The sequence below is a fragment of the Podarcis vaucheri genome (genome assembly GCF_965113315.1).
Source record: "Podarcis vaucheri genome assembly, chromosome: 9".
Taxonomy (NCBI): domain Eukaryota; kingdom Metazoa; phylum Chordata; class Lepidosauria; order Squamata; family Lacertidae; genus Podarcis; species Podarcis vaucheri.
Window position 1 is genome coordinate 3,682,827 of NC_138767.1, and position 22,544 is coordinate 3,705,370.

Consider the following 22,544-nt stretch of genomic DNA (forward strand, 5'->3'; position numbering starts at 1 on the left):
TTTGACAGAATTACAAGCCTGGTAGATGAAGGGAACGCAGTGGATGTAGCCTACCTTGATAAACTCATGATAACACAGCATTCGTCTGTTAAAGTGGCATGTAGCCCACAACAGCACAATGCTACATTTGTTCATAGTTAAGGTGCCAAATTAATATTTATTGTTTTTGTCACACAAGACTAACATGGCTACCCTGAAAATGTTATCATAATGCCAATTCCTTCGCATTTAACTGTGATTATTTAGAGCAGTTCCGTTTCTTTGGGGGTTCACTGTTCTTTCTGCTATCGAAAAAAAGAAATGCACACATGATAAAAATTATATTGAAGACCTAGTGATCAAATTCCATCTCCTGACGCAAAACACAAATGTGACATTTATTTGTTTAAAACATGTATGTAACACTAATGTACAGTATAAAACGCTTTTGAAAGGCTTGAGGATACAATTTAGAATCTGACTAATAACATTTCCCTACCTTACATTGCTCCTTTTTGGATGTTGTGGCCCCCTGTTGCACTTGTCTTCTCTCCACCTGGGGTCCTTCTGTCAACAACCTCATCCATCTTTCTCTGTGATGCAGAATGTTCCAGAACTTCCCTGATTCGCTTTCTTCCAGTCCCTGATTGGCCAAGTGCTCTGCCAGTTCAACAATGGAGCCATTCCGCTTGGCCCCTCATGCACCCTTGGAAAAGAGAAAGAAAGACTAAGCACTAAGCGGGTGTGCATTAGGGAAGTGAAGAGGTGCCCCAGGAGACAGCCAGGTGAGTGAGCAACACCTGGTGGAAAGAGGAAAGAGAGCTAGGATTGAGATATGCTTAGATAAGATCTGGGACACCGATTTTTTAAGAACTGACACCCATGTTAAGTTTTATGGTAACATCTTTGTGCTGCATCTTTGAATGAAGAATTCTATTGATTTGCCTTCATTAAATTTCCCTAAACGATTCTTAATGCAACCAGGCATTAGATTACCGTATTTTTTGCATCACAACACTCACTTTTTTCCTCCTAAAAAGTAAGGGAAAATGTCTGTGCGTGTTATGGAGGGAATGCCTATGGGTGGCACGCCTACGGATTTTCCTCCTCTAAAAACTACGTGCGTGTTATGGTCGGGTGCGTGTTATAGAGCGAAAAATACGGTATATTGTATTTTGTACCTTCTTCTTTGTACTTCTTCATCGTCTACATCAGGGTCTCCCAAACTTGGGCCTCCAGCTGTTGTTAGACTACAACTCCCATCACCCCTAGCTAGCAGGACCAGTGGTCAGGGGTCATCTCAGAGTGCTGCCCACTGTCCAGCTCTCCTTTATCTTATTTTATTACGAGTTTGCTCATTTCCTCCTCCTTCCCATCTTCGCTCCAGGAGGATTCAGTTGAATGCAGCCCATAGAATTGAAGGAGGAGGATCCTGAAAGTTCTTTAGGCCAACTCCCTAGCTAATTTACAGCAGTTAAAAGATTGCAAGGTGCAGGTTTTCCCTTCAAATATATCTTTCAGACTCTACCAGCTGCTTGAAGTATGCACAAAGGGGAAGGGAGACATAATAGCACATCTTGGACGCTGCATTTTAAATTGCATTTTAACCTGTATTTTAAATTGGTCCCCTCCCCTTATGTTTTTACTGTAATTTTACTGTAATTTTATTGTTGTTAGCTGCCCTGAGCCCGGCTCTAGCTGGGGAGGGCGGGGCATAAATAAATTTTATTATTATTATTATTATTAATGCCAACTTCGCGACATATGGAGAACTCATGTGACCGGTTTTCAAATGCTGCATTTGTCCTAAGATATTCTTTCTCCACTCCATGCCCTGCCCACATTATGCGATTGTAGGGAAAGAATAGAGAACAACAAGCCACACTCAGAGACAGCAATCAAAATGACAACCTAAAATGGCAAAGGCGGGTAAGTTGTTTCTGCTCTTTTCCCTCTTCCTTCTCACAGGCATGAGGGCCATTTTGTCTCTGGCTGCAGGTCCTTCCTGAGGAGGTGGTGGTGGCTCCCTTCTGCCCCATTGCCTCTCAAGGGAGGGATGTGATAGCTAAGCCGGAGCTTCTCTGCTCCCATTTGGGCCCCAAGGGAGCTGATTCTTTAAGGCTGATTCTTCCCCACCAACACCGGGCTGCCTTCAACCAGCCCCACTTACCTGCCTCCCTTCCTGTTACTCTTGCTAGAAAAATGCAACCTGTGCCATTAATAAAGACAGTGCAACTCGTACAGCACGTTGGCGACAAATATTCACACAGTTGTTCAAAAATAATTTCACACTCATTTTTTTCATTTTTTCCTTGTTTTTAAAAATAAGTCCAAGGAGATTCAAGAAAAGGGCAAGTTCAACGTTGTTCCCAGTATCTGTGAGGTGCTGATGAAGCAGCATATGGAGTAATAAAGATGACAGGGTGTCAGCGTTCTATCCCCATTTCACCCTAGCAGTCCATGCAGTTGAGGGGCTGCTGTTTTGCCCCCAGTGGGGCCGATTTGTTAGGGTTGGCGGATAGCACACTTCCTGAGCACAGTTTTCTAGGCTTCTTCAGTTGTCTCGTGCCATTGATGCGTCTGTTGTTGTTGTTGTTGAGTCGTTTAGTCGTGTCCGACTCTTCATGACCCCCTGGACCAGAGCACACCAGGCACTCCTGTCTTCCACTGCCTCCCGCAGTTTGGTCAAACTCATGCTGTTGAACACTGTCCAACCATCTCGTCCTCTATCATCCCCTTCTCCTTGTGCCCTCCATCTTCCCCAACATCAGGGTCTTTTCCAGGGAGTCTTCTCTTCTCATGAGGTGGCCAAAGTCTTGGATCCTCAGCTTCAGGATCTGTCCTTCAAGTGAGCACTCAGGGCTGATTTCCTTCAGAATGGATAGGTTTGATCTTCTTGCAGTCCATAGGACTCTCAAGCGTCTCCTCCAGCACCATAATTCAAAAACATCTATTCTTCGACGATCAGCCTTCTTGATGGTCCAGCTCTCACTTCCATACATCACTACTGGGAAAACCATAGCTTTAACTATATGGACCTTTGCTGGCAAGGTGATGTCTCTGCTTTTTAAGATGCTGCCTAGGTTTGTCATTGCTTTTCTCCCAAGAAGCAGGCGTCTTTTAATTTCGTGACTGCTGTCACCATCTGCATTGATCATGAAGCCCAAGAAAGTAAAATCTCTCAATGCCTCCATTTCTTCCCCTTCTATTTGACAGGAGGTGATGGGCCCAGTGGCCATGATCTTCGTTTTTTTGATGTTGAGCTTCAGGCCATATTGATGCGTCTACTAGTGCTAAATATGTTTGAAGAGACAATTTCTTGGCTTAAGAGACTGAATAGCTGAGTCAAGAATTTGTAAGAACCTAGTAAAATCTGATATTGCAAGTTCACTTTATTTTAGGTAGTTTGTAAGTTTTCGTGGCACTTTGTAAGCAATTGTCTCTTTCTCACATATTTGATAAATGGTGTAAAATTATTTTTGAACAACTGTGTGAATATTTGTTGCCAACGTGCTGTACAAGTTGCACTCCCTTCCTGTTGCAGCCAGTCCACTGGAGTCCCAGTGTCGCCCTGGTAGAACTCCCCAGGGAGGGGGACTGTCATGGACTGGCTGGATGCAGAGGGGTGGCGGAAGGTACCAACTAATGAACTGCCAAGGGAACAAGACTCAGAGCCAGGGGGTTGGTGGTGGGATGACGATGAGCGGTCAGAGGGAGAAGAGTGAGCAGACAGGGAGAAGGAGCTCTTGAAAGCTGAAGAGGCAACAAGGTTTAGTGAGCAAGAAGAGGCTGTGGCAGAGAGCAGTCCAGAATCAGGGGCAGAATCAGAGGCAACTGGAGGTGGCCTGGGGAAACCCTATGGTGCTGAAGGTGGTGGGGAAGGGGAAGGGGAAGGGGGGCTGGAGAGGATCAGCCAGTGGTAACCCTGCTCTTCCTGGGCAGCAGTGAGCAGCATGTTCCTCAGGGGCCCAGGTCTGCCACCATTTTCAGGTGTTCATAGGCTGCCACCTGAGCCGATGTCCTCCTCAGGGCCAATGAGCAGGCTGACCCTGGTTTAAAGGGTATTTTGTTATCTATGTAACTTTCATGGTATTGTTTAGGTATTGCTGGTTGCGGCTCCATATTGATAAGCATGTATACATTAAGCTTCCATTGCTCTTTTTCAGATACAAAGCGGAAAGGGAAAAAGAACCCCCCACAAAGTAAAAAGCCCGAAACTCCTGCCAAGAAAGCACCAGCACAACCAGCAGCCAAGGGTCTGTATGCTCCAAAGCACATAGAAGGAAATTCCAGTGGGGGCACCATAAGAAAAACAATTGTGGGGTAGGGAGGCATAGATGGGAGAAAGCGTATTTCTAAGCAGGTGTGTCCCACATGTTACAATCTCCGAAAGGGAAGCCATGGTATGTTTCCTCCTAAAACTGCCATCCTATATTATCCCCCCATATATATATATATATATATATATATATATATATATATATATGATATATTGTTTAAGAGAGAGAGGAAGAAAATTGACCAAATTCATATTACAGTATGGGAATATGAGGTAGAGTATCTACACAATCATTTCTTTGACATTTAACATTTTTCATAAAATCACAGAGTTGGAAGGAACACCAAGGGTCATCTAGTCCAGCCCCCTGCAATGCTGGAATCTCAGCTAAAGCATTCATGAGAGATGGCCATTGAGCTTCTGCCTGTGCCTCTAGCTTGTTGTAATCATTCACAGGAAGAAGAGGAATGAGGTTCACTGCCTTGAGGTCCTTGGAAAAAGGTCACACAGAATGACAGAGTCATAGAGTCGGAAGGGACCCAAAGGATCTTCTACTCCAACCCCCACCCCACCGCTGGCACTCTGCAATGCAGGAGTTTGCAGGTGGCCCGCATAGGAATCAAACCCACAATAGTGTGTGTGTGTGTGTGTGTGTGTGTGTGTGTGTGTGTGTGTGTGCATGCGCATAATGGATTTGGCGCTGTAGGTCACAGACTTCATTCACCTCCTTTCTACCTGGTCCTTCCTCCCAGGACTTCAAGGCAATGTGCACAACTCTTCCTTTTCCTTTCTCACCATAGCAACACTGTGAGGAAAGTTTGTCAGAGATGATGATAACTGTGGGAGCGTTGCTTTTGCTAAGAGGAGGTAGGTATCGAGACTCCAAGTAAGTGCATGTTGTGCAGTGCAAAGGATTTGGTGCAGGCTTCCTGGCCTGCTGTGGAGTTGCCTGCAACTGAGGACTGTGTTCCTGCTTAGCTATTGGGCGCCTAGTCAGTTCTCCAAGGAGAAAGCCGTTGAGAGCCCAGGTGTCCCCCTAAACTAGTGGTGCAGAACCTCTGGCCTGCGGGCCAATCCTGGCCCACCAAGGAGTCCAGTTTTGCTGAAGATGGCTCCCCCCCCCCAAAGCCACATCCACTTGTCATCACTATGATGGGCAGGGTGTGGAGTTCTGTTTTGCACTGACTGTGCCCATCGCTTCCCTGCGGGGTGGTGAAAGTGAGGTTTTCTGTCCTCTTGTCCTCTAAGGTAAGACCGGCGATCTTTGGAAACGAGGAGTAACGTGGGCCAACTCCCCTGTGGGTAAAGCTGCTGCCGCATGCGCTGCCACGATCCTCTTGCTTGGAACAGTTGCATTGGTCACAATATGTAAGTTTAACTCTTCTAGCAAATGACCCCCCCCCCCATCGCCTTGGCTGGTTTAACTTCAGTGTAAAGAACCCTTAAAAAAAAGAGAGAGGAAAGAATGGCAACTCGAAGAAGCCCCTTTTCTTCCCTTTGATGTCAGTGAAAGAGATGAGAGTCCAATTTTACACACACACACACACACACACAGAGAGAGAGAGAGAGAGAGAGAGAGAGAGAGAGAGAGAGAGAGATTTCAATGGCATTGCAGTGTTGCCTTTGAACAGCTCAGAGACTTTTAGTGACTAACTAGGCCAGGGGTAGGCAAGGTTTACCTTGCCTGGGCCGGTTTACTCCAGTGGAGATCTCTCTGTGGGCCCACAATTTCGGGCGTCTGCGCAGATGCAATTTCTGGCATCTGCACAGACGCAATTTCCGACATCTGCACAGACAAGATTTGTGCCACTGCGGAAGCGAGTCCCTGCACCTCACTGCACCGGTTTAGAGTAGTGTGCAGTTGGAGGTGGCTCGTGGGTCAGTTAAATGACCTCCATGGGCCTCTTGTGGCCCATGGGCCATAGGTTGCAAACCCCAGAACTAGGCAGGTGTAGATTCATGTTGCAATCAGCAGTGATACCACCTGTCCCTAGAAAAATGGCATTGCCTGTGTTTTAGACAAAAGAGTCCCCTGTCCTGTTCGGACTTTAAACGGGACATGTTTTTCGCCATATTTGAGCTCAGCCAACCCCAAATGGTGGTTGCATTGCTGTTGGTGTGACTGACAAGGAACCTGGCCCTGCGTGAACAGCAACAGGCAGAAGGGAGAAGGAGCAACCTCTCCCTTACCCCCTCCAGTGTTGTGGTGTAGTGGTTAAGAGCGGTAGAATAGTAATCTGGTGAACCGGGTTCGCGTCCCTGCTCCTCCACATGCAGCTGCTGGGTGACCTTGGGACAGTCCCACTTCTCTGAAGTCTCTCAGCCCCACTCACCTCACAGAGTGTTTGTTGTGGGGGAGGAAGGGAAAGGAGAATGTTAGCCGCTTTGAGGCTCCTTAGGGTAGTGATAAAGCGGGATATCAAATCCAAACTCTTCTTCTTCTTCTTCCTCCTTCCCTCTGGCTGGCGCACCTCCTCAGCCACTGCCCATCAGTCTAGCATGATGCAATTCCACCACAACTTGGCCCCCTTTGCTGCCCCGACCTGACCTCTCCTCCTCCTTCCACCTGCTCCACATGCAAGCCCCTTCAGGTATACTTACACAGGGTAGAGCCACACTTCCAGCTGGCATAAAACTAGTGTGTTGGTGTGCCCACTCTTTCATTCCTCCTTTCTTTTTAGATGTTCTCAATTATAAAAAGCATGTGCAAGTGTTAGCAGCACGGCAGAAGGTTCGGGATTTTGCTAATACCTACTACCCAAAGTGGAACAGTCTGAATGGTAAGCAACGTGTTTTGGTCAGAGTTTTCAGAAAGCTTCTTTCTCTGCAAGTGTCTCCCCAACACTGCTTAGGGTCGTTTCCCCCAGTATTTTTCCATTTCTGAAAATGTTTATACACCACCGTGTCAAAAAATATAGCACAGTGGTTTACAACAATAAAAGCCTATTCCAATTGCTCAGCGGGAAGAAAAGCTGCCGGGGAAAGGGGTGGATTGCCAGTGAAATGTGACGGTGTTAAAGATGTTTTTTTTAAAAGGTTGAGGCTGGATGTGTTCCTCGCAGAAACCTGAAAGAAAGGGTTGGAGGCTCCAAGTGAAAAGATATAACTTTACTGAATAAAGGAGTCCATCGGGTCAGCCTCCTAAAAATTCTGAGGGAGGCTGAAATGATCTTCACAAGCATCTACTCCTACACACTTCTAACCTAGACACGTGATTACAAATAACCAACCAATTAATTATATCAGACTTCCCATAGCAGTTGCAACCCGCAGTTGTCATTCTAAACCAATCAGAAATCCTTAGGCTCTTCTGATCAGCAGGGGTGGCGCTTCATGCTCTGGCACCGGGGGGGGGGGGGCAGACAGCAGGCGGGGGCAGGGCTGGCACGCTTCCTGGGGACGTAGCGCGACCCGCGGAAGCATAGTGTGCATCCTGGGGGTCAACATGGCGTGCATCTTGAGCAGGGGTCAGCAAACTTTTTCAGCAGGGGGCCTGTCCACTGTCCCTCAGACCTTGTGGGGGGCTGGACTATATTTTGGAAAAAAAATAATGAATTCCTATGCCCCACAAACAACCCAGAGATGCATTTTAAATAAAAGCACACATTCTGCTCATGTAAAAACACACTGATTCCCGGACAGTCCACGGGTCAGATTTAGAAGGCAATTGGGCCGGATCCAGCCCCGGGGCCTTAGTTTGCCTACCCATGCTCTTGAGCATTGGGGTAGCCACGCCTTGGCTTTCCCCTTTTGCTCTATAATCTTATCCTGCTGCTTCTCTGCCTCAAGCTGACAGGAGTGCAGACTGTGACCTGTTAGCTGACAGCGCTGGTCTGGAAGTGAATCCCAGGCATATCTTAGGCTGGAAATGGCTTTTGTCACAAAGCCTGTAATGGACTGACTCAACATTAAAAAAACAAAATATCTCTCTCTCTCTCTCTCTCTCTCTCTCTATATATATATATATAGTGTGCCATATTAATTCCCTACAGTTCCTGAGAGTGATGCTATATTGTGAGCATTGTGTGACACTAAGCAGGCATCTAGACTGGTGCTAATGATTCCCACAACCAAATAACCCTGACCAAGTAAAAGGCTCATCAGAGGCTACTTTGTTCTGGGTCCATCTAAGCTGCACCTGGCCGTGTTCACCATACCTGCGCCTCCCCTGGGCTTTGCATGCTTCTTCTGACATGCACTCATGGGCATTTGGCCCTTAAATTCTCAAAATAGGAGATGGCCAAGGCTGGGTTGAAAACTGTGCCAGGGGCCCCGTCAAAGTAGTACCCCTTCACCTTACACTGGTGAGGAGCATAAGGTCATATCCACACCAAGAGTGGTTTAGTCTTGCTGGCCACATGATCTGGAAAGCTGTCTGTGGACAAATGCTGGTTCCCTTGGCCTGAAAAGCAAGATGAGCGCCGCAACCCCACAGTCACCTTTGACTGGTCTTAACTGTCCCCTGGACAGTTTACCTTTACCTTTACCCTTACATACATTTAAAGCTCGTTCAGCACACATTTAAAGTGCTTGACTTCCCCCAAAGAAACATGGAAACCATTGCAAGCACTTAAAGAAGAAGGCGCAATGCTCTGGCAGGGTGCGAGAGCTCTCCCGCCTCTTTCCCAAAACATGAGCAGCTTTTGCCCAGCTTTGGTAAGGAGGTGGGTTAGCTCTCGCACCCTGTCAGAGCTTCGCATCTTTTTCCCCAGGCATGCACCTCTAGATGGTGGAGACTGTTACAGAAAAGCAGCAATGCGGGAGCGAGCTGCAGGTGGCTGGAAAGCAAAACAGGATGTTGATGTTTTGGACTGTACCATGGGAACAAAGGGGCAGTCTATTCACTGTGCTGAGCACCGGATGTTAGCTGAGAGTGTCATCTGACCTGTACTGGAAGTACAGGGGTGGAGTTTTTTCTCTCTCTACTGTTGGAGACTGGAGAGTGCAGATGCGTTTCTCTGTACTGCTGCAAGGACAGAAATAAAGACATGTAAATACATTTCTGTCTGTCTCTTTCCCCTCCCTGGGGGAGGCAGGGAGGAGGGGAGAGTGGTGTGTTCTTCTCACGCTTGAGGAGGATCGCCGATAGTGACCTAGCCTGTATCCTGCCGGGAGACGCAGACGGGGAGGTCAACAAGGATCTCAAGCCGAGTGCCTGGAGAGTGGCCAGTTTCCTCTGATAAGGCTTGAAGAATCCAACAGAGACGTCAGGTGCCGTCCTGGCGTCCGGGCATCTTCACTTGGTTGCAAATGGTGTAAAATGCACTCAGCGCCTGGCTGATTTCTAGCGCTGCTCTGCCTTCACACTTGGAGGCAGCAATGATTCTGAATCTCAGTTGCTGGAAGCCACAGGAGGGGGTGGTTCTCTTCTGATCAGATCCTGCTTGCAATTTCCCACTGTTGGCCACTGTGAGAAGAGGATGCTGGATTAGGTGGGCAGAAGCTTCCCAGACTTTGGGAAGGAGGCACAAGGCCCGTGTCCTGATTTTTCTCAGCATATGCAAATGTGCCCATGGGCCTAATAATAATAGTAATAATAATAATAATAAAAAATTTCATTTATACCCCGCCCTCCCCAGCCAAGACCGGGCTCAGGGCGGCTAACACCAGGTATAAAAACAATTGATTGAAATACAACTTAAAAAACAAGATTAAAATGCAACATTAAGCCTGATGCTCCCCTGCATGGCAGAATGTAGGGAGATGATTTGAAATAGATATAGATTGCGATTTAAGATCTTGACCTGGATTCTTGTAAACCTTTTAGATTATGGGAAATTTGCCATGGTTGTGAACTTATCGGACTACTTTGTCAATCTGACTATGCTAAACGATGAACTGCAAGCTGAAATTGGTAAGTAATGCTGAGACCATCGTGCTGAAGAACCAGAGTGGAAAAGAAGTCCCCCCCTTAGGCTGCACCTTCTCCTGAAGGTCACTTTTCTACATGGCTCGCGAATGTATGGGGGTGGGCTGCTTGGGGTAGGCCCAGCACAGCTGGTAAAAGGCACTTCTCGCTATGGAGGCTGTTCCTCTAGTGACAAAGCTCAATCCAGGAGCACCTCTAGTTGCATACCTGCTCCTTTAGAAGGATTGCAACTCCACCCAGAACAGGCAGTTGTACCAATTTCGTGGCCAAGTGAACTACTCCCACACAGTGCTGTTGTATTCCCAGGATTCATGCTTGGCTTATTTCCTCTCATCCGTCTCATCTCTGTGTCCAGGCACCAGTCAAAGGCCTGTGTAGCTTCTGCTGATTCACATGTTATTGAGAAATAGGGTGGAGTGTCATCAGTGTTCTGGTGGCACCTTTCCCCAAAAACTCCAAATGGCCACTCCCAGCAGCTTCATATAAACATTGAATAATATTGGGGTTAAAATAGTGCCCTGTGGCACTCCATAGTGTAACCACCTGTCTCTTGAGGTCCAAGTGGACTCGGTGGCATGGAGTGCCTTCTGTCATATAATAATAATAATAATAATAATAATTTATTATTTATACCCCGCCCATCTGGCTGAGTTTCCCCAGCCACTCTGGGCAGCTCCCAATCAGTGTTAAAAACAGTACAGCGTTACATATTAAAAACTTCCCTGAACAGGGCTGCCTTAAGATGTCTTCTGAATGTCAGGTAATTATTTATCTCTTTGACATCTGATGGGAGGGCATTCCACAGGGCGGGCGCCACTACCGAGAAGGCCCTCTGTCTGATTCCCTGTAGCCTCACTTCTCGCAATGAGGGAACCGCCAGAAGGCCCTCGGTGCTGGATCTCAGTGTCCGGGCTGAACAATGGGGGTGGATACGCTCCTTCAGGTATACAGGACCGAGGCCGTTTAGGGCTTTAAACGTCAGCACCAACACTTTGAATTGTGCTCGGAAACGTACTGGGAGCCAATGCAGATCTCTCAGAACCGGTGTTATGTGGTCCCGACGGCCACTCCCAGTCACCAGTCTAGCTGCCGCATTCTGGATTAATTGCAGTTTCCGGGTCACCTTCAAAGGTAGCCCCATATAGAGCGCATTGCAGTAGTCCAAGCGTGAGATAACTAGAGCATGCACCACTCTGGCGAGACAGTTCGCGGGCAGATAGGGTCTTAGCCTGCGTACCAGCTGGAGCTGGTAGACAGCTGCCCTGGACACAGAGTTAACCTGCGCCTCCATGGACAGCTGTGAGTCCAAAATGACTCCCAGGCTGCGCACCTGGTCCTTCAGGGGTACCATTACCTCATTCAGCTTCGGCTGGTGGCCCAGCTGCATCCCTATCTGGACAGGGATAGCCTGACCTCTGCATACTAAGCCCTGGTAGCCCCTAGGTTGGAATACTGCAATGTGTTATACTTGGGACTGCCTCCGAAGACTGTTTGGAAACTTCAGCTGGTGCAAAATGCAATGGCCAGATTGTTCACCAGAACAAGACAGTTTGAGCATATAACACCAATCCTGGCACAACTGCATTGGCTGCTGAGTAGTTTCCGGGCCTAATTCAAAGTGTTGGTGTTGAACTATAAAGCCTTGCATGGCTCAGGACTTCAGTAGGATTGCCTCTCCCCATGCAAACTGACCCAGACCCTGAGCTTGTCTTCTGAGGCCCTTCTCTATGTCCCCCCATCCCAGAGGTGTGCGAAGGGTGACAACATGAAAACATGTCTTTTCTGTGGTGGCTCCCCAGAATGGCTCATTACTTGTCTTTAGGCACCAGGCAAAAACACTCCTCTTTGCCCAGGCCTATGGATGTTAAATAATTGTGGCTCATGAAAGTGTGGGTTAGAGGACTGTTGTTATTATGATTGTTTTATTATTAGGCTTTATTATTATAGCCAGAGTGGTGTAGTGGTTAAGAGCGATAGACTCGTAATCTGGGGAACCGGGTTCGCATCTCCACTCCTCCACATGCAGCTGCTGGGTGACCTTGGGCCAATCAAACTTCTCTGAAGTCTCTCAGCCCCACTCACTTCACAGAGTGTTTGTTGTGGGGGAGGAAGGGAAAGGAGAATGTTAGCCGCTTTGAGACTCCTTCGGGTAGTGATAAAGCGGGATATCAAATCCAAACTCTTCTTCTCTTCTTCTTCTAGACTGTCTCTCAGTATGCTTTAAATTATGTTTTTATTACTGTTGTTCTGTATTGTGTTTTTAATGTTGTACACTGCCCTGGGATCTTTTGATAATGGGTGGTATATAAATTGAATAAATAATATAAATAAATAAAAAATAACCACCACGAGGGCAAAAAAGCACTTGATCAATGCTACTCTCTGGACCACTGCAGCACAGTGCGCCCCCCATTCCCATTCCATGGAGCTGGCCCAGAAGGATCCCATGGGCAGTAGTATCAAAAGCCACAGAAAGATCAAGAAGCGGGAACTAGGTTGTGCTCCCTTTGTCCTGTTCTCTTGCAGAGGTCATCCCTCAATGTAATCAAGGGTAACTCTGTCCCATGACCAGGCCTGAATCCAGATTCGAATGGATCAAAATCTATGTCATCCAAGAATCCCTGTAGCTGCCTACTTTTTCCATCACCTCCCCCATCCCCAGAAGGTATTTGTGATGGGTCAGAATAGATTTAAGTCTAAGGCAGGGTTTCCCAAACTTGGGTCTCCAGCTGTTTTGGGACTACAACTCCCACCATCCCTGACCACTGGTCCTGCTAGCTAGAGATGATGGGAGCTGTAGTCCAAAAACAGCTGGAGACCCGAGTGCGGTAAACCCTGGTCTAAGGGGTCCGTGACTAGTTTCTTTAGGAGTAGTCACACCACCACTTCTTTCAAGGCAGCAGCGACCATCCCCTCATGTAATGAAGCACTAACCACTTTCTGTTAGATATAATAAGGAGGGACAGAAGTCAAGGCAAGTGGCCAGGCATATAGTCACTAGCACATGGATAAGCAAACTAAGGCTCAGGGGCCGGATCCGGCCCAATCGCCTCCTAAATCTGGCCCACAGATGGTCTGGGAATCAGCGTGTTTTTTCATGAGTAGAATGTGTGCTTTTATTTAAAATGCACCTCTGGGTTATTTGTGGGGCATAGGAATTCTTTCTTTCTTTTTCCCTTCAAAATATAGTCCGGCCCCCCACAAGGTTTGAGGGACAGTGGACTGGCCCCCTGCTGAAAAAGTTTGCTGACCCCTGCACTAGAGAAAATGCAGTGCAAGCTGCCCAATGATCCTTCCTTGCAGCTTGCACTGCCCCATTGTTGGCATCGTTATGTCCTCCAAGCAGTGTTTGGATGACTTCAGTACAAGTCTAAACGGCCCTAAACGGCCTCGGTCCTGTATACCTGAAGGAGTGTCTCCACCCCCATTGTTCTGCCCGGACACTGAGGTCCAGCACCGAGGGCCTTCTGGCAGTTTCCTCACTGTGAAAAGTGAAGCTACAGGAAACTAGGCAGAGCGCCTTCTCAGCAGTGGCGCCCACACTGTGGAACGCCCTCCCATCAGTTGTTAAGGAGATGAGTAATTATAGTGGTACCTCGGGTTACAGATGCTTCAGGTCACAGACGCTTCAGGTTACAGACTCCACTAACCCAGAAATAGTACTTCGGGTTAAGAACTTTGCTTCAGGATGAGAACAGAAATTGCATGGTGGTGACACGGCGGCAGCGGGAGGCCCCATTAGCTAAAGTGGTGCTTCAGGTTAAGAACAGTTTCAGGTTAAGAACGGACCTCCGGAACGAATTAAGTTCTTAACCCAAGGTACTACTGTATATAACATTTAGGAAACATTTGAAGGCACCCCGGTATAGGGAAGCTTTTAAGGTTTAATGTTTTACTATGTTTTTATATATGCTGGAAGCCACCCAGAATGGCTGGGGCAACCCAGCCAAATGAGTGGGGTACAAATGAAGAAGAAGAAGAAGAAGAAGAAGAAGAAGAAGAAGAAGAAGAAGAAGAAGAAGAAGAAGTCTTGAGTCACCTGTGCTCTAGTCTTCATCTGGCTCACTTCATAGCACAAAGCTCACCAGAATACCAAGGAACCAGTCAGCTCCACAACACTGGAGAGGGGGCTTGGGTGTCATAATGGCAGCTGCCCAGTTCACCATGCCATTCCATAGTGAAACCAGGGCCTCATTCTCGAGGTAGGGATGCCTCTGAGGCCCGGTTGCTAAGAATCACAACTGAGGAGAGTCCTGTTGTGCTTAGATCCTGTACGTGGGCTTCCCATGGAGGTATCTGGTTGGCTGCTGTGAAAGCGGGTTGCTGGACTAAAAAAGGTCAAGGACCCCTGACAGTTAAGTCCAGTCGTGAACGACTCTGGGGTTGCAGCGCTCATCTCGCTTTACAGGCCGAGGGAGCTGGTGTTTGTCCGCAGACAGTTTTTCTGGGTCATGTGGCCAGCATGACTAAGCCGCTTCTGGTGAAACAAGAGCAGAGCACGGAAACGCTGTTTACCTTCCCGCCGGAGTGGTACCTATTTATCTACTTGCACTTTTTGACATGCTTTCGAACTGCTAGGTTTGGCAGGAGCTGGGACCGAGTAATGGGAGCTCACCCTGTTGTGGGGATTCGAACCGCCGACCTTCTAATTGGCAAGCCCAAGAGGCTCAGTGGTTTAGACCACAGTGCCTACATGGGTCCATTTTGACCTGATCCCGCAGAGCTCTTCTCATGTACTTACAAGCTGCTACTTTAAATACATTATGAGAGATTGTAATGAAATAGACGCATGTAATTCATTTTGAGTTTGTAATTTATTAATTTTTAGAAGAAAAGCACCATAAAAATCTGCACAGACCTACTACACACTAAATCTCCTTCTGTTTTGTTCTTTTTCTGGCTTGGATCAAAGATGATATTCGGCAGAAACTTAAATCAGGATGGAGGGTCTTTAGATGGAACATCTACTTGTTTTCCAATGACAAACAATCATGGCCAGCTGCTGTGAATAAATGTGAGGAGGTTAATACCCAGCTGGTTTCCATTGCAAACCAGGAAGAACAGGTGAGCTGGACACATACAAATTAGGAATAATCTTGCACAGGCTAATGGTTTCATTTTTTATTTTACCTTTAAACCATTTCTATACTGCTTAATATATAGAAATATCTCTGAACAGGGCAGAGCAGATTAAAAACACAAATATTACAAAAGTATAAAATCAAACCATTGATCATACCACACTAATAAAAATATACTGATATCAGAACTGGAATTTTGCTAACCCTTTATCTACAGTGAACACCTCTTAGTCTAATGACTCTCTCAGGAGTAAACCCATCATCCCTGGCTCTCACCCAGGACTCAAGCAAACTCACAGGTGACCCCAACATCTCTCCCAACAAAGAAGGTCCCCTGAGCCTGCTGGCCTCACCCTGGCCTCTCACTCTAGGGTTTATGGGCAGGAATCAAGGTCTGATGGAGCTGCCCACTACTGTACTGTGTCCCATTGATCAGCTGCACCATACATATGAATTTTATTCCTTTTCGGTGCCTACAAAGGTCACCTGCAGCCAGGGATCCAAGACAATTTCAGTTCTCTCCACTTTTGGTGGTGCCTGTTTCACGCTCTAGGACTCACAAATGGATATGCAGATATGCAGAATGGCATATCTACGACCCATAAGAACATAAGAGGAGCCTGCTGGATCAGGCCAATGGCCCATCTAGTCCAGTATCCTGCTGTCATAGCGGCCAAAGTGATGCCTGTGGGAAACCTACAAGTGGGACCCAAGCACTAAAGCACTCTTCCCCTCCCACATTCTCCAGCAGCTGGCATTCAGAAACATTGCTACCAATCCACGCAAAGTCTGACAACAAAACATTGCCCCACTTATTGATTGATGGGCTTGAGTAATTTAAACTATTATATAATTACCCAAATTATGTCCTCATTACATTATTCCACTCCATTTATTTCAGTCCAGATGAAATGTAATTCAATTGGGGGAAATGTAATCAAATATATTTTGTTCCCAGATTGAAATCAGCAGCAGCAGCAGCAGCAATGACCTATCATATTTGGATTGAATCACAGATATTTTTCAGATCTTTTACAGTCAAACCTCGGGTTGAATGTGCTTCAGGTTGAGTGCTTTCAGGTTGCGCTCGGAAGTAACGGAGCGTGTTACATCCGGGTTTCGTTGCTCGCGCATGCTCAGATGCTCAAAATGATGTCACGCACATGTACGGAAGCGGCAAAACGCGACCCGTGCAGTCACAGCTTACATTCTATTCAGGATGTGAATGGGGCTCCAGAACGGATCTCGTTCGCATCCTGAGGTACCACTGTATAAGGTTTTTTGGTTACATTTTTGAGATTTTACATTCCTGAGAGTTATGCTTAATTTTTTTAAATTTGTATGTTTTTATTGTTGTAAGCTGCTTTGAGACTTAGATGGTGAACAATGGATTTTTTTATTTTAGATAATAACTACCTAATAAATTTCCAAGCTATACATGGGACGAATAAGTAAACAGTAGCAATTTCTGCCTCTGTTTCCAGCAGAATTCTCTAACATTCCTAAACATGACAATTTTGTTTATAGCCCTACATGCCCAGTAAAGACTTTGAGTCTGATTTGTTCTGTTCTGTTGAAGATCTATATAGATACAGAAGCTAGGAATAAGAAACACAATCTCTGGATTGGCCTCAAGAAGAACCGAACGAAACGTCTTGGTGTTGAATGGGTTAGTGGTGTGGATGCTAAAATAACGTGAGTTTGTGAACAAAATTTCCTTATCTCCTGCACTGCATTCCTTTTCCTTCTTTTTTTAAAAAACAAGAGCTCCTGGTATTCTTTGAATCTAGAATCCAGCACTGGTTTTGTTTTTCACAAGATACAGGCTTCCATTGAGAGCCTTTGTGGTGTAGTGGTTAAGAGTGGTAGTCTCGTAATCTGGTGAACCTGGTTCGCTTCCCCGCTCTTCCACATGCAGCTGCTGGGTGACCTTGGGCTAGTCACATTTCTCTGAAGTCTCTCAGCCCTGATCACTCACCTCACAGAGTGTTTGTTGTGGGGTGGAAGGGAAAGGAGAATGTTAGCCGCTTTGAGACTCCTTAGGGTAGTGATAAAGCGGGATATCAAATCCAAACTCTTCTTCTTCTTCCATTGCAAACATTTTTAACTGTTCTGTCAATGAGGAGTGGGCTGGTAGTGTTCTTACTGCCCAGTCACATCAGAAACACTCCAAAAGGACACACACTAATACTTGGTATTTGGCAATGTTTGATCGGGGGCACAGACATTGTTAGACCTGGATACATGGGACCCAGAAGCTGAATTCTCAAGTCTCAGTGTCTCAAGTATCAATGAATCCCTGCAGGTCACTTTGAGAACACCATATTATCATAGAATCTTAGACTTGGAAGGATCCCTGAGGGTCATCTAGTCCAACCCCCTGCAATGCTGGAATCTCAGCTAAAGCATCCATGACAGAAGGCCACCCAACCTCTGCTTAAGAACCTCCAAGGAAGGAGAGTCCACCACCTCTTGAGTGAGGCCTTTCCACTGTCCAACAGCTCTTACTGTAAGAAAGTTCTTGTTGATGTTTAGTTGGAAACTCCTTTTTCTGTGACTGCTCTTAAGCAGATGATAGCAGAGTAAACAAAGTCTCTCAATAGAAAAATAGAAATTTTGAAGGGGGAAAAATAGATTAAAAATGGAAAAGATTAAAAGGAACAGTCAATGAAATAAGGAATGAAAGTAAACCAGAGATTATTCAAATGGAAAAGTGGAATAAGAAATGACATAGAGGATCTATGTTTTAGAGAACTGGGCCAAAACAAACAAGATGAATTTTAACGGGGAGAAATGTAAAGTATTGCACTTGGGCAAAAAAAATGAGAGGCACAAATACAAGATGGGTGACACCTGGCTTGAGAGCAGTACATGTGAAAAGGATCTAGGAGTCTTGGTTGACCATAAACTTGACATGAGCCAACAGTGTGACACGGCAGCTAAAAAAGCCAATGCAATTCTGGGCTGCATCAATAGGAGTATAGCATCTAGATCAAGGGAAGTAATAGTGCCACTGTATTCTGCTCTGGTCCGACCTCACCTGGAGTACTGTGTCCAGTTCTGGGCACCACAGTTCAAGAAGGACACTGACAAACTGGAATGTGTCCAGAGGAGGGCAACCAAAATGGTCAAAGGCCTGGAAACGATGCCTTATGAGGAACGGCTAAGGGAGCTGGGCATGTTTAGCCTGGAGAAGAGGAGGTTAAGGGGTGATATGATAGCCATGTTCAAATATATAAAAGGATGTCACATAGAGGAGGGAGAAAGGTTGTTTTCTGCTGCTCCAGAGAAGCGGACACGGAGCAATGGATGCAAACTACAAGAAAGAAGATTCCACCTAAACATTAGGAAGAACTTCCTGACAGTAAGAGCTGTTCGACAGTGGAATTTGCTGCCAAGGAGTGTGGTGGAGTCTCCTACTTTGGAGGTCTTTAAGCAGAGGCTTGACAACCATATGTCAGGAGTGCTCTGATGGTGTTTCCTGCTTGGCAGGGGGTTGGACTCGATGGCCCTTATGGTCTATTCCAACTCTATGATTCTATGATTCTATTCTATGATTCTATGATCTAGATGAAACTATGTCAAGACTAGAAGGAACATCTGATGAAATAGAAGAACCCACTATACAAATGTACGGAGAAATGAAGCAACTAAATGATAAAGCTGAGATTCTGAGAAACAAAAATGAAGTTATAAATGGAAAGTGACAATTAAATGCAGACCTTTCTATCTTCCCCGGGAATTTACAACAGTGGTGTTAACAGCGGTGTACATAGCACCAACTGCAAATGCATGAGTAGTATGCATGAAAACATCAATGCTAAATTGAGCAGATACACAGAGGCTGTGCACATTATTGCGGGGGACTTCAATCACACAGATGCGAGGGCAGTACTCCCAAAATTCCATCAGCACATTGAGTGTGCAACAAGGGGAGAAAATACTCTTGACAAGGTGTATGCGAACATTAGACGGGCATATGAGGTCAAGACCTTGGCACACCTTGGTGGTTCAGATCATGTGTCCCCGCTTCTGACACCAGTATAAACACCCAGATACAAACGCGGCCAGGTACAAACGCGGATGGTTACGGTGTGGCCTGAGGGAGCCTCTCAGCAACTGCAGGACTGTTTCCAAATAGCATGTTTGGCTTCACTTCCTACATGAGGGCAAACTGGCAGCCTCTTTTTGTGTTTGTCTATTTAACTCACCAGGGCTCTTTTCAGGGGGAACTTACAGGAAATCATTTCTGGCACCTCTCAGGTGGTCGCCATTGCCATTCTAAAAGAACCTGGTAAGAGCTCTAGTTAGGGTTTATATCACATATTTTCACAAGAACCTTTAAATCAAATACATTGTTTCTTAAGCTGACTTCCCACCCTCACCACAACAGCATTTTTGTTCAGACCTTTTCTACTGCATTATATTTTCATCTATTGTGAAAAATTCTCTTTTACAACTTTTTGGTCATTTTTCTTCCGCTGCTTTTATCTTGAAACCTATCTGCAATTTGATTTGATTATAATATATATATTATAAGCTTCTGGTCTTTGGGGAATAGCCCATTTAAACATTTTCTTCATTTCATTAATATCATTTTCCAAAAATCTTTAGATTTTTTACATGTCCACCGCAAATGAAAGAAAGACTCATCTACCTGCTTAAATCTCCAGGATTTACTTGACACATTTTTATACATCTTGGCAAGTTTATTTAGCATTAAATGCCACCTGTACATGATTTTAAGATAGTTTTCTCTTAATGTATAACAAGCCGTAAATTCCATAACTTTTCCCAAGTAGCCATATCAATATTATGACCTAGGTCTTTGGCCCACTGTGTCATTGTTGCCTTAACCAATTCATCTTTAGTGTCCCATTCTAATAATATTTTAGAATTACTTTCATTACTGTCAAGCAACCCCATTCAGTACCAGATCCTTGTTCCATAAAACACATCCTTCTTAAATAGTTCATTTACTTGATGATACTGAAACCAACTCCCTACCAGGTCTTTATTTTCTTTTATTTTCTTTTCTTAAGCTTATAGCTGCTTTCAGCATAACAATATATCTTTGTAAGCCCCCCAACACAACTCTCTATGGGGGATAACCACAGTGGTGTTTTCCTTTCAAGTAGATAATTATACCTGGTCCATAATCCAAATAAATTCATCACAGAGTGATTTAAGAAGTCTTTCTGCATAGTGGTATTTTTCTAGAAAAAGAGGTGCTGGAACTCACCCTGATCACCTCCCTTGTTCTCTTAGAATGGAAATGGCCCCCACCTAAGAGGTGCCGAAACTGAGTTTGGTTAAGTTCTGGCTCGGGGGAAAAGCCGTTTACGGACCTTCACTTTTTCATATCACAGATATGCGCGGCAACCAGATCCTTCCAGATCCAACTATCTAGTGTGGGGTTTTTTAATACTATCCATTCCTTAATCCATGTCAAACATGCTGAGTTAGGGCTCTACTAAGCAATTGCTATTGTGGGGTGGGATTCCGTCACATATTGGCAAATTCAGGTTGTGTAATTAAAGACAGGAAGAACTATTGACCAGTCACAAATACCCCTTTTGAGGGAAGGGGCTGGAGAGGGTTGTGGTGGGACAGCTGCACACATTCTTGGGAGAACACAAATCATCTAGATTATTATGTTTTCATATATGTTGGAAGCTGCTCAGAGTGGCTGGGGCAACCCAGTCAGATGGGTGGGGTACAAATATAAAAACAACAACAATAGAAATAGTAATTGTTGTTCCAATCTGGGTTCAGGCCTGGCAACAGGACTGAGTCAGCTGAGCAAGACAGGAGTGTGACCTTGTGGACAATGTATTACAGTGGTTCTGATCCTACTCTTGGGAATGATTTGAGAAAAGAAACCAACCTTTGAACAAACCATCACAAATATAAAAGAGGGTGTGTGTGTTTTTAACATTTATATAATGCTGGAAGGTAGAAATGAAATAAGCATCCTTCCTGTACTAATTAGTGCTGCCTCTTCTTTTCAGGTATTGGGATAAATCCGCTGGCCAGCCAGATGCCGAAACGGGTGAAGACTGTATTTTAGTTAGCAAGGTGTGTCCACTGCTAAAATGCTGGCATGACTATCCTTGCTTTTTGGAAACAAATTATGTTTGTAAGAAGTCACCTGATCCGAAGTTTATGGGTGCCATGCCTTAAGATGTAGGAATCAACCATCCCTACAGAAAAGCAGTCAGATAACACTGGATACAATAAAATGAAGAACAGTTCCACCTGTTGAAATAAATTGAAAATGTGCACCAACAAGTTATTTTCTGTATTTTGTACAGGGCATGAAACAATTACTGCAATATCACAGGTTAACATCCCCCAGATTCAAGCAAAATAGTCTTTCTCTAACTTCCAATGGGTTCAAGGTAGGAAAATATTTTGCACAGGCTGGACCTACCAGGCTCATGGAAAATCTCTGTCATAAGAACATTAGAAGATTCCTGCAATGCCAAACAATCTTGTCAAAAATTCAGTCTTCACTTGACTACATGGAATTGGCAGAAATGACTGGCAGAATCCAAGACCAGGGAGAAGAGTTGGTGAAAGAAGACTGGAAGAAATTTAAAGACTATTTACAGAAATATTGTAAAATAAATGAATGATAGAAGGATGTTGGATAGAAACTAAGGGGTTTCCAGCTGTAATGCTTTAGGAGATACGGGGGAAAAAGGTTTATAAATGGGTAAAAGCTTAATGGTAAGGATTTGCTGAACTAACAAATTGAAGTGGAATACAAAGAAGGGAGGTATGAGGAGGTCTGGGGAAATAGGCGTAAGGAAGATATGTTATGGGAAATTATTTGTTTTTTAACTGTTTTTATGTTGTATTTTGTTTCTTTTTATTTTTTTCATTGTTATATTCTAAAAAAACTTTAATAAATATCTTTAAAAAACAAAACGACCAAACGACCACAGCGACCATTCAGACACCTCGTTGAGAAGCCCACCAGCAGGACTTGTCTGGTCCTCAAGAGAGATGCATCACCCTGGGAGGGAGTTAGATCCTGGGGAGAGTACCAGTGCTTCTCTCTGTCCTCTCCTATGTCACCTAGACACGTTGCACCCCCGTCACTCACACCTCCTGTGCCAGTTTTGCCTCCAATCCTGACCCCCCTCTGGTGCTGCTAGAGTTTGCCCATAGCCCATTCTCTAAGTAGCAGGAGTTGGGCATTCAGTCTGGTTCAAAGCTGCCACTCTCACCAAGGTCATGGAGATGCCAGACAGATCAGGTCCAGCCCTCCAGAACGAGTTCCTGTTTGCTTGCCTGTTTGCAGTGCTAAATTTGTGCCTACTCTGCTCTC

The 22,544-nt window shown here is 45.4% G+C and overlaps 1 protein-coding gene across 2 annotated transcripts; it reads left to right on the forward strand.

The window, feature by feature from the left end:
• Nucleotides 1–576: 576 nt before the first annotated feature.
• On the forward strand, nucleotides 577–21,499 carry LOC309540069 (lithostathine-1-beta-like). Of its 2 annotated transcripts, none has more exons than XM_082236715.1 (9): nucleotides 577–736; nucleotides 1,837–1,908; nucleotides 4,146–4,235; nucleotides 5,507–5,626; nucleotides 6,940–7,038; nucleotides 10,026–10,112; nucleotides 15,040–15,191; nucleotides 16,788–16,903; nucleotides 21,220–21,499. In XM_082236715.1, the coding sequence occupies exons 2-9, from the start codon at nucleotides 1,896–1,898 to the stop codon at nucleotides 21,389–21,391; spliced, it is 849 nt and encodes a 282-aa protein (XP_082092841.1). In that variant the 5' UTR covers nucleotides 577–736; nucleotides 1,837–1,895; the 3' UTR covers nucleotides 21,392–21,499. The 2 variants fall into 2 exon arrangements, with proteins under 2 accessions (XP_082092841.1, XP_082092840.1); XM_082236714.1 differs by having other exon boundaries at nucleotides 628–764.
• Nucleotides 21,500–22,544: the final 1,045 nt, after the last annotated feature.

What these genes read in the sequence shown, in the direction of transcription:
- LOC309540069 (XM_082236715.1), top strand. An exon ending in AGTTGCATTGGTCACAATAT is followed by an intron (nt 5,627 to 6,939) that starts GTAAGTTTAACT and finishes CTTTCTTTTTAG; the next exon opens with ATGTTCTCAATTATAAAAAG. An exon ending in AAAGTGGAACAGTCTGAATG is followed by an intron (nt 7,039 to 10,025) that starts GTAAGCAACGTG and finishes TAAACCTTTTAG; the next exon opens with ATTATGGGAAATTTGCCATG.